Genomic DNA, 12,817 nt, shown 5'->3' with positions numbered 1-12,817 from the left:
TAATTTGAAATGTGCCACACTTCAAACACAACTGCTTGGTCAGTGTGACCTTGTCCCTGCAAATGTCACGATCTCTGATTCATGCTCGGCTCAGGCACAGTCACTTTGCGACTAGGATGTTGGCCATCCAGGATCTCCAGTTCCCTGATTTTCTGGAACACAGAAAATCACAACCAGATCTGAGACTTTAGCATAATAACCACATCTTTTGTACTTCATGAAGCAATGTGAGACAAAGCAGTTTACCTGTGATATCTCTGTGTTAATGATGTGGCTATAATGCTTGTCCTGTCCTAGAGATTCCATGTAAGACAGGAACTCTCTTCTTTCCTCAATCTCATTCAGAACTACAAAAGAGATTTTTTTTTCAAATGTGTGCACATTTTTTTCTGCCACAATGCTACGTACTGAACATCCCCCTCAATGCGTCTTCAATAACGACGCAGTCGAACAGCATACAGCAGCATGACAACATGGTTCATATTCAAAGCTCTCCATGAATTTTGCCAGCCTCTCATGTTTCTGTTTCTATCGTGAGCACCAGAATGATGCAGCTCTTGAGGCCACCGTCTAAATTTAACCTACTTAAAAGAGAGTCCTTCATAAGCCCAACGCCAGACTCATTGTAACTTCCTCTGCTAAATATGTACAAATGGCTGTGTGCATCCTGAACATCCTCACCTTCCTGATAGCGGTTCCTCTCCTCTGTTACTTGAAGCTTCAGATTTGCGACAACATTTTGGGAGGCCGCATCCTCTGGTGTGTGTTCCTTTCCTGTTGCCAAGATGTTTTGAAGCCTCCTCTTCTCTTTTTCTAAATCTCCTTAGATCAAGTCAGATGAGTTGTAAGGATAAAACAGTGCAAAGTATTCAGGCTCCCTCTAATCTCAGTCACTTGTTGTCGTTATCTACACTTAGTAACACTTGAAGTGGATAGAAGTCTACATCTTCTTCTTCTTTTCCTTTCGGCTTGTCCCGTTAGGGGTCGCCACAGCGTGTCATCTTTTGCCATCTTAGATAGAAGTCTACATATCCCTGTTCAATTCATTTTTGTGGAGTGAAATATCAAGACTCAAATAATTTCAAAACTTTCCCCACCATTCATCCAAGCTATAGCCTGTACAATTTATTGTGGGGGGAAAAAATCTGAGAGGGAACGTCAAACTAACTGAAATAATGTGGTTGCACAAGTGCGCACACCTTACAAATGGAGATGTGGCCACTCACAGAAAGCAGGTTAACCACCATTCCCACTACTATTTATGGTCCCTCTGATTAACTCAAAATTGGTAAATAAATTCTTTAGTATGCTTTTATGAACATTTTTGTGGTCACATCTTACAGCACAAGCCATGGTCAGCAGAGAGATTTCACGGCATAACAGAAATCTTGTTGTTTAAAACTCTTAAGACAGGAAAAGTTTACAAATGGATTTACAAGACCTTAACTATGCTATGGACCAATAAAGAAAGATATTTTGAATTCGGGATTAGAAAGGATTTGACATCCATGAAATTGATAAAAGGCAACTGGTCAGGAAAGGTTCCAACTGCCAAGGAAAGGTATTTAAGTAGCATCGGGAATTTTTGACAACTACCTACTTATTCCATCTTATTCATATGTCTGGACTATGAGGTAGCGTGACAAGACCGAAGCCCTACCTACAAAGTTAAACATCCAAGACCCAAATAACACTTCTCATCATCAAAAGAAGACTGCGTACTGTATAGTTGCGCTCAAGCATGGTGAAAGCAGCAGCGTGCGTTGGGGCAGGGCCTTCGTCAAGGTGGAGGAAATTATCAGGTGTGTGCTGGCCCCCATTTAACTGGGTTTGAATATGATTAGTTAACTCCGAACACAGCCACATCTCCAGTTGTACGATGGTGTGCATACTTGTGCATGTATGTTATTTCAGTTGTCATATCTACTACTTTCTAAAAACTTTCTAATCTTTCCACTTCAGCTCCATGTTTTTAATTGTTTTGCTCTCAGCTTTATGAATAAAAAAAAAAACTGCTATTTGAACAAGGCTGTGTGGACATGTAACAGTTGTTTGTTTTTCATTGTGGTTTATTGTGTAGATTCTGTTTTTGGCTTCAGTAACGTACTTGTTGGAGCAGGACAGAACTTTTCTCGGGCGTAGCTGTTCCCAGAGCGACAAGAACCAGCACTGCGTCTCTGAGGCCGGCCTTGGAGATGTTTGTGGGAGCGCTGACCGGCTTTAGGCCGAGGAGAGGAAGCTGATGACGGCGGCTCAGCGGTCCGTGGCAAGGCTGTGCCATCTGTGGGTGGAACGTTGGCCTTTCACAGCTGCAATATTGCAGGCTTCCTAAATGCAACCACTAATGTAAGAAGAGACTGGTATAACCGTGTCATTGTAATGTATCAGCCGTGTCTGAAAAGAGCACACAGTACACTCAGTGGACATTTCATCAGCTAAACCTGAACGGTTGAGTAAGAGCCCACACACTGATCAATCACTGTATCAAGTTTTTTTTTTTTTATAGCAATGATGATGATCACTTTTGATTGATCACCAAAGGTATTAATTCAACAATGTTACCAATATGGTTACATTAGCACTGCACGTGCTGCAGTTACCGTGTTCCCAATGAATTTCTGATGGTGCTAAACGCACTTCTATTTGTTGCTAAAGGTTGCTAAATGACATTGCCAGTGCATGATAATGTCATTTCGTACTTGCGTATAAGTGTATAGAGATTGATTCAACTGTGGTATTGCTCAAACTGACTAGCAATTTTAGCAAAAAAAATTGAGAAATTTATTCTGATAAGTTTGTTGTCATCATGTATTATTTGTTATGTTGTATAAACAGTCCATTATAGGTGTTATTTTTGTTTTAACTGTGGGTGTTTTAACTATTTATGGGCACTTTGAGACTTTGTTAGGGCAGATAAAGTTATATACTAGTTATATACGATTTAAACAAATCAAAGGAAAGTAGTGAGTGAGTAGATTAGAACTATCATTATCATATAATCACACAAGGATTTATGCATTTTTTCAGCTTTTAAATGCTACCATGTGTGACTTTGTGACTTCCTAACCAAACAGTTGTAGTCATGACTCACAATGCATTTTTGCAGCGAGACTGACTCTCTGTGTGTGCGTGCGTGTGTGTCTAAACAATGTTTTGAAAGTATCTAAATTTGTTGGGACTTGCTAATGTAGTCTGACAAGTTGCAACTCAAATGGAAAGTAAAATATTGTGTAAGCGGTGTTGGCTTCCCCAAAGGCCTCAAACTTACTGTTCAGACAGTCATTGATTTGCTTTTTTTGGAGGTTGCTGAGAGTGAAGTCCTGCATCATTGCTGTGCACAGACATAGGAATGCAGATCGTGACATCACAAGGACGATTAAATAAATATGTATTGACCTTTATAAGTCTTTGTATGTGTGTCTAGCTCACATGTCAGCAGGTCCCGGGTCTCCCTGCTGTACTGATTGACTCCTGAGTTCTTCAACAATTCTCCTCTGACTCTGCGTTTTGATGACGTCTCCATCTGTGTGACTTTTAATGTACCCCCACATAACATCTATGAGCTTGTGGTTCAAGTCAAGGCATTAATGATTTTATATTAATGACTCAGTCTTGTAACTTGTGAATGGAACAATACAGTGACCGTAATGACATGGACGAAAACATGCACAAGCAAGCGTTAACAAAAATGATGGACCACATTTAGGGAAATAAGATATTCCCCATTCAAGGCCTTATTTAAGAAAACTCTTTGATGTTGTTGACTCCAAGAACGATTCGTGGCAAATATTTTGTGTCTTGTCACTGACTAATAAGCACAAGCAGGTATGTAAAAACTCCCCATCTAATCTGAAAAAACCCACAGGTAAGTTTTGTTTTCAGTGAGCAAATGTGTGCAAAACTAGCTAAACGCATAGTTTGGAAAGTGTAAAAGCCTGCAGTCTATGGCAGCTAGCTCTTGGTTTAAAAAAAAAAGAAGCAACATGTGGACAAGTTACATTCTTCCTCTTTGTACAATAGCTTAGTTAATAAGACGGGAAACAATTTTGTGTGCAGAAGTGTTTTTCGTTTCATATTGTTTAAATTTATCAAAACAGGTGTGACAGTAAAAAAATCGTTGACTTTTTTCTCAAGGACATTTCAGTGTTAACAGTGATAGCATTATTAATATTGTATATATATATACTTTAAGGAGATGAATCACTTTCACCAGTGTTAGAATTTGTTTGAGCGAGCGTTCACACGAAATAAACGCAGCCAAGTGTTGTGTCATCCGCTTTTTACACTGCGTCTGCAGATCTTGTACCGCTTTAATCAAACGTATGCTGACTATGTCCATGTTTAGATAACATGGATGGGATCACTCACACGCACACACCCACACGCAACACAGAATTATTAAAATGTTACAGCTCTCAGCAATTTACCTGTTGCAGCCGACCAAAGTGGCGTCGATGGGAGGGTGTTTGGTATCCATAGCAACCAAGAAACAGGACGCAATAAATACCACAATGTTTAAAATTGACAGGCTGTTTTTTGAAAGGCAACTCTACCTGATACACGGACGTCTACTGAACTGTGAACCACAACACGTAGGCTAGTACTGTATAGACGCAAATATATACATACAAACTATATAATCGATTCAGTATATCAATTTGGAAAGTATACGAATTAGCCGTAGGGGGGCGACAACGTCGTTATATGGTAACCGCGCTCAAGGATTACATTCGTAGCGTCCATGAGGTAGTAGAAAACTACGTTATATGTTGAACAGAATGAACCATCAAGTATGCCCTGTGGCGTGCATACTGTATATGTACATAGAGCACACAGACAGATAGACGCACACAGAAAACTGCAGGAAAACAAAAACATCCTTCTACCCATCTTCTGTATCGCTGCAGCCCACATCCCAGCTCACTTTGGGTGTGAGGCAGACACCAAAACTGGTCGACGGTCAACTGCAGAGTGCAGTACAATTAAACGCTCACATTTCTAGCAACGTGGCACATAGTATGTGCCCTTCCAGTGACATCACTTGGATTTAGGTGCTTAACCCCCAGAAGATGCACAAGATGTGAACGTCTACTGTTTAAAAAAAATATAAATAAATAAATAAATCTGACTGAAATAATACTACAAATCCATGGCAGAATTGCCATCACTTGAAAACATGCACACCAGGTGTGGAAAATAATGCACCAACGAGAGAATATGGAACTATACGAATAAGTCGGAGTCACTTATGGTGTAATGGTACACACGGCTGACTTCGATGCAGGCAGCGTGGGGTTGAGTTCCACTCAGTGATGGTGTCAATATGTGCCTTGCGACTGACTGGCAACCAGTTCAGGGTGTAGTCCACCTTTCACCCGAGGTTATCTGGGATAGGCTCCAGCACTCCCGTGGCTCTTGTGGGGGTAAGCGGCTTGGAAAATGGATGGACGGATGAACAAGTGGAACAGCTAGGATAATGACACAGAAGTGCTCTCGATCTTACACTATGAAGTGAGAGGACACTCCTTTCTAGGCAACTTCAAATTGAATTTGTTAAGTAAGTAAATAATAATAAATAATAAAAAGTAAAGTAAATAAATATGGCGGCATGGTGATGCAACTGTAAATCGTTGGCCTCACAGTTCTGAGGTCCAGGGTTCAATCCTGGCCCCGCCTGTTTGGAGTTTGCATGTTCTCCCCGTGCCTGCGTGGGGTTTCTCCGGGCACGCCGGTTTCCTCCCACATCCCAAAAACATGCAACATTAATTGGACACCCTAAATTGCCCTTGGGTGTGATTGTGAGTGCACCCTGCCTCCTGCCCGATGACAGCTGGGATAGGCTCCAGCACGTGACCCTTGTGAGGATAACCGGCGATTAAAATGGATGGATAAACAAATATATAAACTAGAAAAACAAACAAATCATTTAGGGGGTTAAGAACATTTTTGAAGCCCCTCTACAACAGGTCCGACAACAACCTTGTGATGGTCAGTTGTTTTTGGAATACCGGAGGAGGCCAAACATGCAAACTCCAGATCGAGGGCCTGACCCAAGACCCGAACACGAGACCTCCCAACTGTGGTGCAGACTTGGTAACAACTCGGCCACCGCTGCCGCCCCAACACATTCAACCCCAAAATGCTCAGCATAATATCCAGAATAATGAAGAATTTTCTTTTTCTTCTAATAAACTTCATGTGGTGCTTTATGAACACCGAAATGTCCCACAATAGGAAACGAAATGTCCCCACTTTGCTATATATGAATGGTTTGAACACTATTTCTTTTATTACTCCCTCCAAAAGTGCAAATACTATGATAATCCACCACAAATGACAATAAAAAGCTCATTGTTTGGAAAGTCTTTCAGAATGTTCTCCTTTGACTGCAATGAAGACGTTAAGTGAGCCTGACAACCACAAGTTTTGCATATTGAAGACGATGTCCGTGCAGTCCTCACCCGGTTTGGAGACGAAGTCTTTATCAGTGATGGGCTGGTCACAAATTATCTGTGCTGTGGCAGCTGCCCGTCAGCAGATAAACGCTAACTACAATATAATCACCTTTCATACACACACTTCTTCCCAGAAGGCACAGCAATACGTGACTTCCGTGTGTGTTCAATGTTACTGTTATTATTATTATTATTATTAGATCTTATGGATTGTCCATGTACTCGTTACACATGAGATGGTGATACAAATGTTTTGGAATTTAAGGTGATTAACAGACCACATTTTGTGTGTGAAATGCACAAAATGTTCACAATGAACGAATATGCCAAATCATGCATAGGCAGTAATCTTGTAGTTACCAAAGTAATATCCTGCAATATCCGACTGTGGATGTGATAAGAAAGATCATTCACAAAGACTAGTCGTTCTTATTTTCACTTTTTTTTATTTTTTGTTTTTGGTGACATGAACAAATAAGTATTGGGACACCAGTTCTACAAGAAGTGAAACAGGAAAATCATGGAGATGAGGTAACACATATTGGTACGTTCATGAAATTGAGTCTTTGGATAAGTATTTATCTATTATCTTTATTTTATTTTTTTCATTTTATTTTCCACTTTATCGTATTTGCATTTATCTATCTACAAATATATAAGATATTATCTTGCGATTACTAATACATTTATACAGTCAAGCCAGTTATTCATACATTGGGCAAGTGAACAAAACTTTGTTGTTCTTTCGGTTGTTGGGAAAAGACAGCAGAAAGTGTCAAAACAGTGTTAAAAATCGTCATGGAAATTATTCAGCACTTAAAAATGATGCATTAGTCAGTTTTAAGAAAATATTATGTTTTGCATTCGGCAACACTGTGCTGGTATAGCATCATGTTTATTTGGCATTTTTATCGCATAACCATGAAAAACACTAGCGATACATGTACTTTATTGATAAATGGTATTATTGACTAGCTTTTTAACATAACATCTGAGAGTATTTTCTTGTTGCTGTCTTTTTCATCAAAGGGTTACCCCAATTGATTGATTGATTAATATGGGTTGACTGGAAGTGCAGTGAGTTTGTGATTAAGCCACACGATGGATGATGATCGCACGGCACAGGTACAAAATTATAATGAATTTCGTGGGGCGATTGAAAATCTTGAGGCACCGCTCCACCTCCTAACGGTCCAAAGCGACATGAAAAAGAGAGATTTGAAGTTTGAGTCCCAGCTGACAGAGATAGACAAGAGCAAGGAGGGAAAGATAGCACAGCGGAATAGTGCAAAGGGGGCATCTTTAGCAAACTGTTTCTCAAGTCACTTTGTCAACTGTAACTGTCATGAGCAGCTCGGCGAGCCTGTACGGAACTGTCGTTTAACTGAGGGCCGAGAGGATATTAAGGCAGAGAAGAAACAACAACAATAACAACAGCAAACAACAACAAAAAAAAAAAAACACACAAACCCCAACTACAGCTGATTATTCTCTGGCTTTGTATCCAAGTGCTTCATGGCTGCCACCGAGGCTGTGCTCCCTTCCTTCAGCTCCTTCTCAAACCTCTCCGATATTAAAGTAAGTATGCTTGGACTTCACTTGTTATACTAGCTCTTAATGCCAGGAAAGTCTCAGCACTTTAGAAAAAAAAAAAAAAATCAGAAAACAAAGAATAAATTCAGTATGTTGGAGAGAAAGGGTTTAATGTTGAGCGTGACTTACATTACTACAGTTTCTTTCCATCTGACTTTATTTCACCTGGTGAATTTTAACTTTCTTTAGGGAACTGTGCATTAGATCAACCGTGATAATTTGATTATCAGAATTTTTGTAAATTAGGTGGATGATGAATATATTAAGGTATGGTTCTTAAACGTATTACAGCAAGTACCGCTCACATGAAGTCTTGACCACGGGTGCGGTGATATTTTTGTTCTATTTCTTTCAATTCCTTCCATTTTTCCTTGCACTACAGTTGTTGTTTTTTCTTAGATTTTAATTATTTGATTCACAATTTAACTTGGGGTTGTGTAGTATTGTGTTTGTCTGGAAAGATCATGACTGAAGGGGGGAAAACGCACGCTGTTAGTGTATCTTTTGTCAAGTGATCCCGAAATAATGCTCAGCTACTGACCAAGCGGTCAAGCAGGACACGGAGGACTTCTTAAAAGTTCAAATGAGCACAACGTTAGTGTTAAGCGTTAAATTCATATTTCTCTTTCACCTGAAATGTTAAAAATTCCCCAAAGAACAACAACATCTATCCCAGCTGATACTGGCTGAGAGGTGGGGGACACCCTTGACCTGGGGTCACCAACGCGGTGCCTGCAGGCACATGGTTGCCCGCGAGGACCGCTTAAGGTGCCCGCGAGGCATGTTCTAAAAATAGCACAGGTCACAACTTGTTATTACTGTATTATTATTATTTTTCATCCCTTAACTTTTGAATCTGAATTGCTCCCATTAATGAGATTTTTAAAATAATGTCCTATAACATGTAAAATTAAAACGAAAATTTTGATGTAGAATGAACTCTGATTCTGAAGGTCATGTAACCCTTTGTAAGATCGATGCTCACAAAGTAGCCCTCAGCCTCAAAGCAGTTGGTGACCCCCGCCCTAGACAAACCACCACGCACACTTATGGAAAGAAATCTTCAATTAATCGACCATGCGTGCTTTTACAATGTGGAGCAAGCCTGAGTAGCCAAATTAAAACCTATGCAGGTCGGGGGAGAACATGTTCTATCCACAAAGGATGGCCAATGGTGAGATTCAAACCCAGAACCTCAGAACATTGTGGCAGATGTGCTATCCACTATACCATGTTGAGTGGGAAGCCTCAAGTTTGTTGACCACATTATCATTTTGCACACATTGGACCTTAATTTGATTTTCACAGGAACACACTTAAACCGCATTATGAATGAGTTGGTCACATTTATTGTTGGATGGACATCTTTTGAGTCCAAAATGCAACTATTGGACTTGGCGATTTTGTTGGATACAGTGTGTCCATTAACCCTAGAGAACCCATGGGGTCACATATGACCCATTGTAATTAGGGGCCCACCGTATAAACACAACACACCATAGCTACTCTTTTTACCCTTAAAGCCCAACGTCTCACATGTGCCTGCATTAAATGCATTTTTTTTTTTTTTTTGGTAGTTAAGGCCCACTGGGTCATATGTGACCCATTATTGAAACCGGAAGTAAATTAGCAATTTTTTCCAAATGTGATGTTTTTGTGTTCCTTTTATGCTTATTGATGAATTTAGTGAGTAGATACAATTTTAAAAGAGGATTTGGATGTCTTGGGTTCTCTACGGTTAAGGAAGGCCCCCCTCCCTCAACATCCATCCTTCTATTTTTGATAACACTTAACCTGTTCAGGGTTGTGGTGAGCTGAAGCCTATCCGAGCTGACTGAGCGATGGGCAGACTCCACCCTGGCCCTGAAGAATGTACCTCTACACATCAGTGACAATGTGAATTTTGCAAACAAATCACTTTTTGGTATGAAAGATACACAATGAAAAGAAATACTGCTGTGACTGCTACATATGGTGGGGCACTGCGCCCACTGCCCCGAATCCAGAGTTTCCACTGGCTGCAGAGACACTGCGAAATGACAGGCAACCCAGGCAAAGGGGTCGAGGTGGGTAGAGGGTGCCGGTCAGCAGGAAATGCTCCATATCACTGACAGAACTGGACACCCAGAAGGACACTACAATAATAACTGAGGGGGAATCTTCCTAATGGGCCCCTACGAGCAGTTTTGGCGTTGAAGACAAGGAGTAACTCGTGTCAACAATTCATAAGTTCTTGCTTTCCATTCCTTTCTTTTCACCAATTGTTTATGTGAAAACATTTCTTCTCAATGTTCCCAAACATCATAGGTGTGGAGGTCCGAGGACAGGTCGCCACCTCTGGGCCCCGAGCAGCTGCATCTCGCCCAGCAAGTGAGCGGGGAACTTCTGAACGACGAGAGCCAGGCTTCCTGGGACATCGAACTGCTGTTGTCCGACTGGAGCAGCCCCTCGCCCGGCCTCAGCCCTGCCCCCCTGGACCGTAGTGATGAGAGAGTTCAGCAACACTTAAACCAAGACAGAGCGTACCATGAGGCAGGCATGCTTAAGGACCATGTGGGTCAGGAACAGATGGACATTGGTTTCATGGGTGAGTTTATGTCCCCGAGAGCGCCATTCCAGCCACATGTGTATCACCAGGGTTACAATCATGACTCAGCTGATCAGATGTCAGCTGCCAATCATGTAGAGCAGTTTGGCTTCTCCCAGGAAAGACAAAGTGAGGTCACATCCTGGGAGTTCATTCCATGTTACACCCCGCAGCAGCATCCTTCTTTGGTGGCTTTACCCGACGGCAGGTTCATCCCACTCCAAACTGCGACCTCCGACCCTCGACACTACAACTACCCCTCCCACTTCAGTCACAGTCCCAGCCTTTTCTGTGACTACACCCACAGCCAGGCCTCAGGTCGTTTGGGTCTCCAGCAACAGATGGCCGAACCGCAGCTGCCCCCTGGTGAGGTGGAGGTGAAGCGCGGGCGGAGGTCTGCCGGGAAAAAGAAGCCTGCCGTCCACAGCTGTGAGTACCCAGGCTGCAGCAAAACCTACACCAAGAGCTCGCACCTCAAAGCTCACCTCCGCACACACACCGGTAAGTCCAATGTCTCAGTCACAGCGCCTTAACGTGACTTTCTTGGCTCTGATGGCGCGTTTGATACTTTTTCCAGGGGAAAAGCCTTACCATTGCTCATGGGAAGGCTGCACCTGGAAGTTCGCCCGCTCTGATGAGCTAACGCGTCACTACCGCAAGCACACGGGCCAAAAACCTTACGAATGTGTGCTCTGTGAGAGGGCCTTCTCTCGCTCTGACCACCTAGCACTTCACATGAAGAGACACACCTGATGCCAAAGGATGACGTGCTCGGTGGCCAATTTATCGGGTACAGAGCTCATCTGAAATCCAGTACAGGTGCTTTAGCAACAATTCTGCGGATGCGAAGACAAGAAGGTTACATTTTGAATAATGCTGTCAATCCTCTGCAGTTGAAACTAATAAGATAAGGAATTACAAACTTTTTTTTTTTGCGGGGGTGCACAATTTACAGATACCCAAAAGGTTTACCTACATTAAGAGTTTGTAGTGTAACTATATGATCCCAAATAATTGAACATCACATCCAACTAATTTTAAAATATTACCGTTAAAAAAAAGACTTACACATTATATGATTTTGAAAAGATGCACACATATTTGCAGTAGTAATAATAATTATAATGTATTATAATGTCATCATTATTGTCTTTGCAATGCATTCAAAATGTCTTTAAATTTCATTGTTGATAAATGATTTTTCAGCTTTTTTTTTTATTTTTGGAGCCTGTACGTTTCCTGTGATAAATAGCAGAAGTAATTTATTATTGAAGATAGAAGAATGTTTTTTTTTAATCATTATTCAAATATTCTTCGTGGCTTAATGTAGAGCCACACATTGAAACTTCAATCTGTTTATGAGTCTAAAACTATTCACATTTGTAACCAAAGCCAGAAACAAACAAATTCTTCACGTCATGTGAAAAATGAGCTAAGTTCATAAATGATGGCCCAGTGGGCAACCCAAGATAAGCAAACCCTGTACACATACGGTGCATGTCGACAGTAAACTTTGAACACTAACACAAGATCTACTGAGAGGTGAGTACCGGTAGGTTTTAAGATTAAGATTAGGCGCTCACGTGAAGTCTTGACCACAGGTGCGGTGATATTTTTGTTCTATTACTCTCAATTTCTTCCATTTTTCCTTCCACTACAGTCGTTTTTTTTTTTCTTCTTCTCGATTTTAATTATTTGATTCACAATTTAACTTGGGGTTGTGTAGTATTGTGTTTGTCTGGAAGGATCTTGACTGAAGGGGGAAAAACGCACACTGTCTGTGTATCTTTTGTCAAGTGATCTAAATATTTATTGACGTTTTATCTGCTAGATTTTATGTGATTTTTGTATTGCATTTTTACATTAACATACATGTGCTCAAATGTCTTGATTATTGCTTTCACTGTCACAGTCTAATAAAGACCACTTTTACCTGAAATACCACTACCCAGTTTATGTGGTCTTTAATGTAACTCATATACTCACTGGTTTTGTGAACTGAATAAAAATGATTATGTACAATTCTCCACTGTTTCCTAGATTATCAATTTCTCATGTCTTACAGTGGGGCGACCCAGTGGTTCAACTGGAAAGCGTTGGCCTCACAGTTCTGAGGTTCAATACCATCCCGGCTGTGTGGAGTATGCATGTTCTCCCTGTGCCTGCGCGGGTTTTCTCGGGG

General features: G+C 41.1%; 2 protein-coding genes across 6 annotated transcripts in view; one reads left to right on the top strand and one right to left on the bottom strand.

Annotated features, from left to right (window-relative positions):
• c9h22orf23 (chromosome 9 C22orf23 homolog) overlaps window positions 1-12,817 on the bottom strand; it is a 28,818-nt gene that overhangs the window by 9,206 nt on the left and 6,795 nt on the right. The window contains exons 1-7 of one of the 4 annotated variants that reach the window (XM_061830039.1): window positions 4,428-4,450; window positions 3,430-3,563; window positions 3,269-3,331; window positions 2,108-2,281; window positions 682-822; window positions 247-347; window positions 27-152 (exon numbers count right to left, since the gene is read on the bottom strand). In XM_061830039.1, coding sequence (XP_061686023.1) covers window positions 66-152; window positions 247-347; window positions 682-822; window positions 2,108-2,281; window positions 3,269-3,331; window positions 3,430-3,556 — 693 coding nt within the window. In that variant the 5' untranslated portion in view covers window positions 3,557-3,563; window positions 4,428-4,450 and the 3' untranslated portion in view covers window positions 27-65. Of the gene's footprint in view, window positions 1-22; window positions 348-681; window positions 823-2,107; window positions 2,282-3,268; window positions 3,332-3,429; window positions 3,564-4,427; window positions 4,451-12,817 lie in introns of those variants that run through there. The other 3 variants (XM_061830037.1, XM_061830038.1, XM_061830040.1) reach the window with 3 other exon arrangements.
• Window positions 6,924-12,613, top strand: klf1 (Kruppel like factor 1 (erythroid)). Of its 2 annotated transcripts, XM_061830035.1 has the most exons (4): window positions 6,924-6,999; window positions 7,965-8,033; window positions 10,356-11,136; window positions 11,213-12,613. In XM_061830035.1, exons 2-4 carry the CDS (start codon window positions 7,971-7,973, stop codon window positions 11,386-11,388), a joined length of 1,020 nt encoding a protein of 339 aa, XP_061686019.1. In that variant the 5' UTR covers window positions 6,924-6,999; window positions 7,965-7,970; the 3' UTR covers window positions 11,389-12,613. The 2 variants fall into 2 exon arrangements, with proteins under 2 accessions (XP_061686019.1, XP_061686018.1); XM_061830034.1 differs by lacking the exon at window positions 6,924-6,999 and having other exon boundaries at window positions 7,280-8,033.

The sequence above is a fragment of the Syngnathoides biaculeatus genome, chromosome 9 (assembly GCF_019802595.1).
Source record: "Syngnathoides biaculeatus isolate LvHL_M chromosome 9, ASM1980259v1, whole genome shotgun sequence".
Classification (NCBI taxonomy): Eukaryota; Metazoa; Chordata; class Actinopteri; order Syngnathiformes; family Syngnathidae; genus Syngnathoides; species Syngnathoides biaculeatus.
This window is presented reverse-complemented; position numbering and strand designations above follow the sequence as displayed.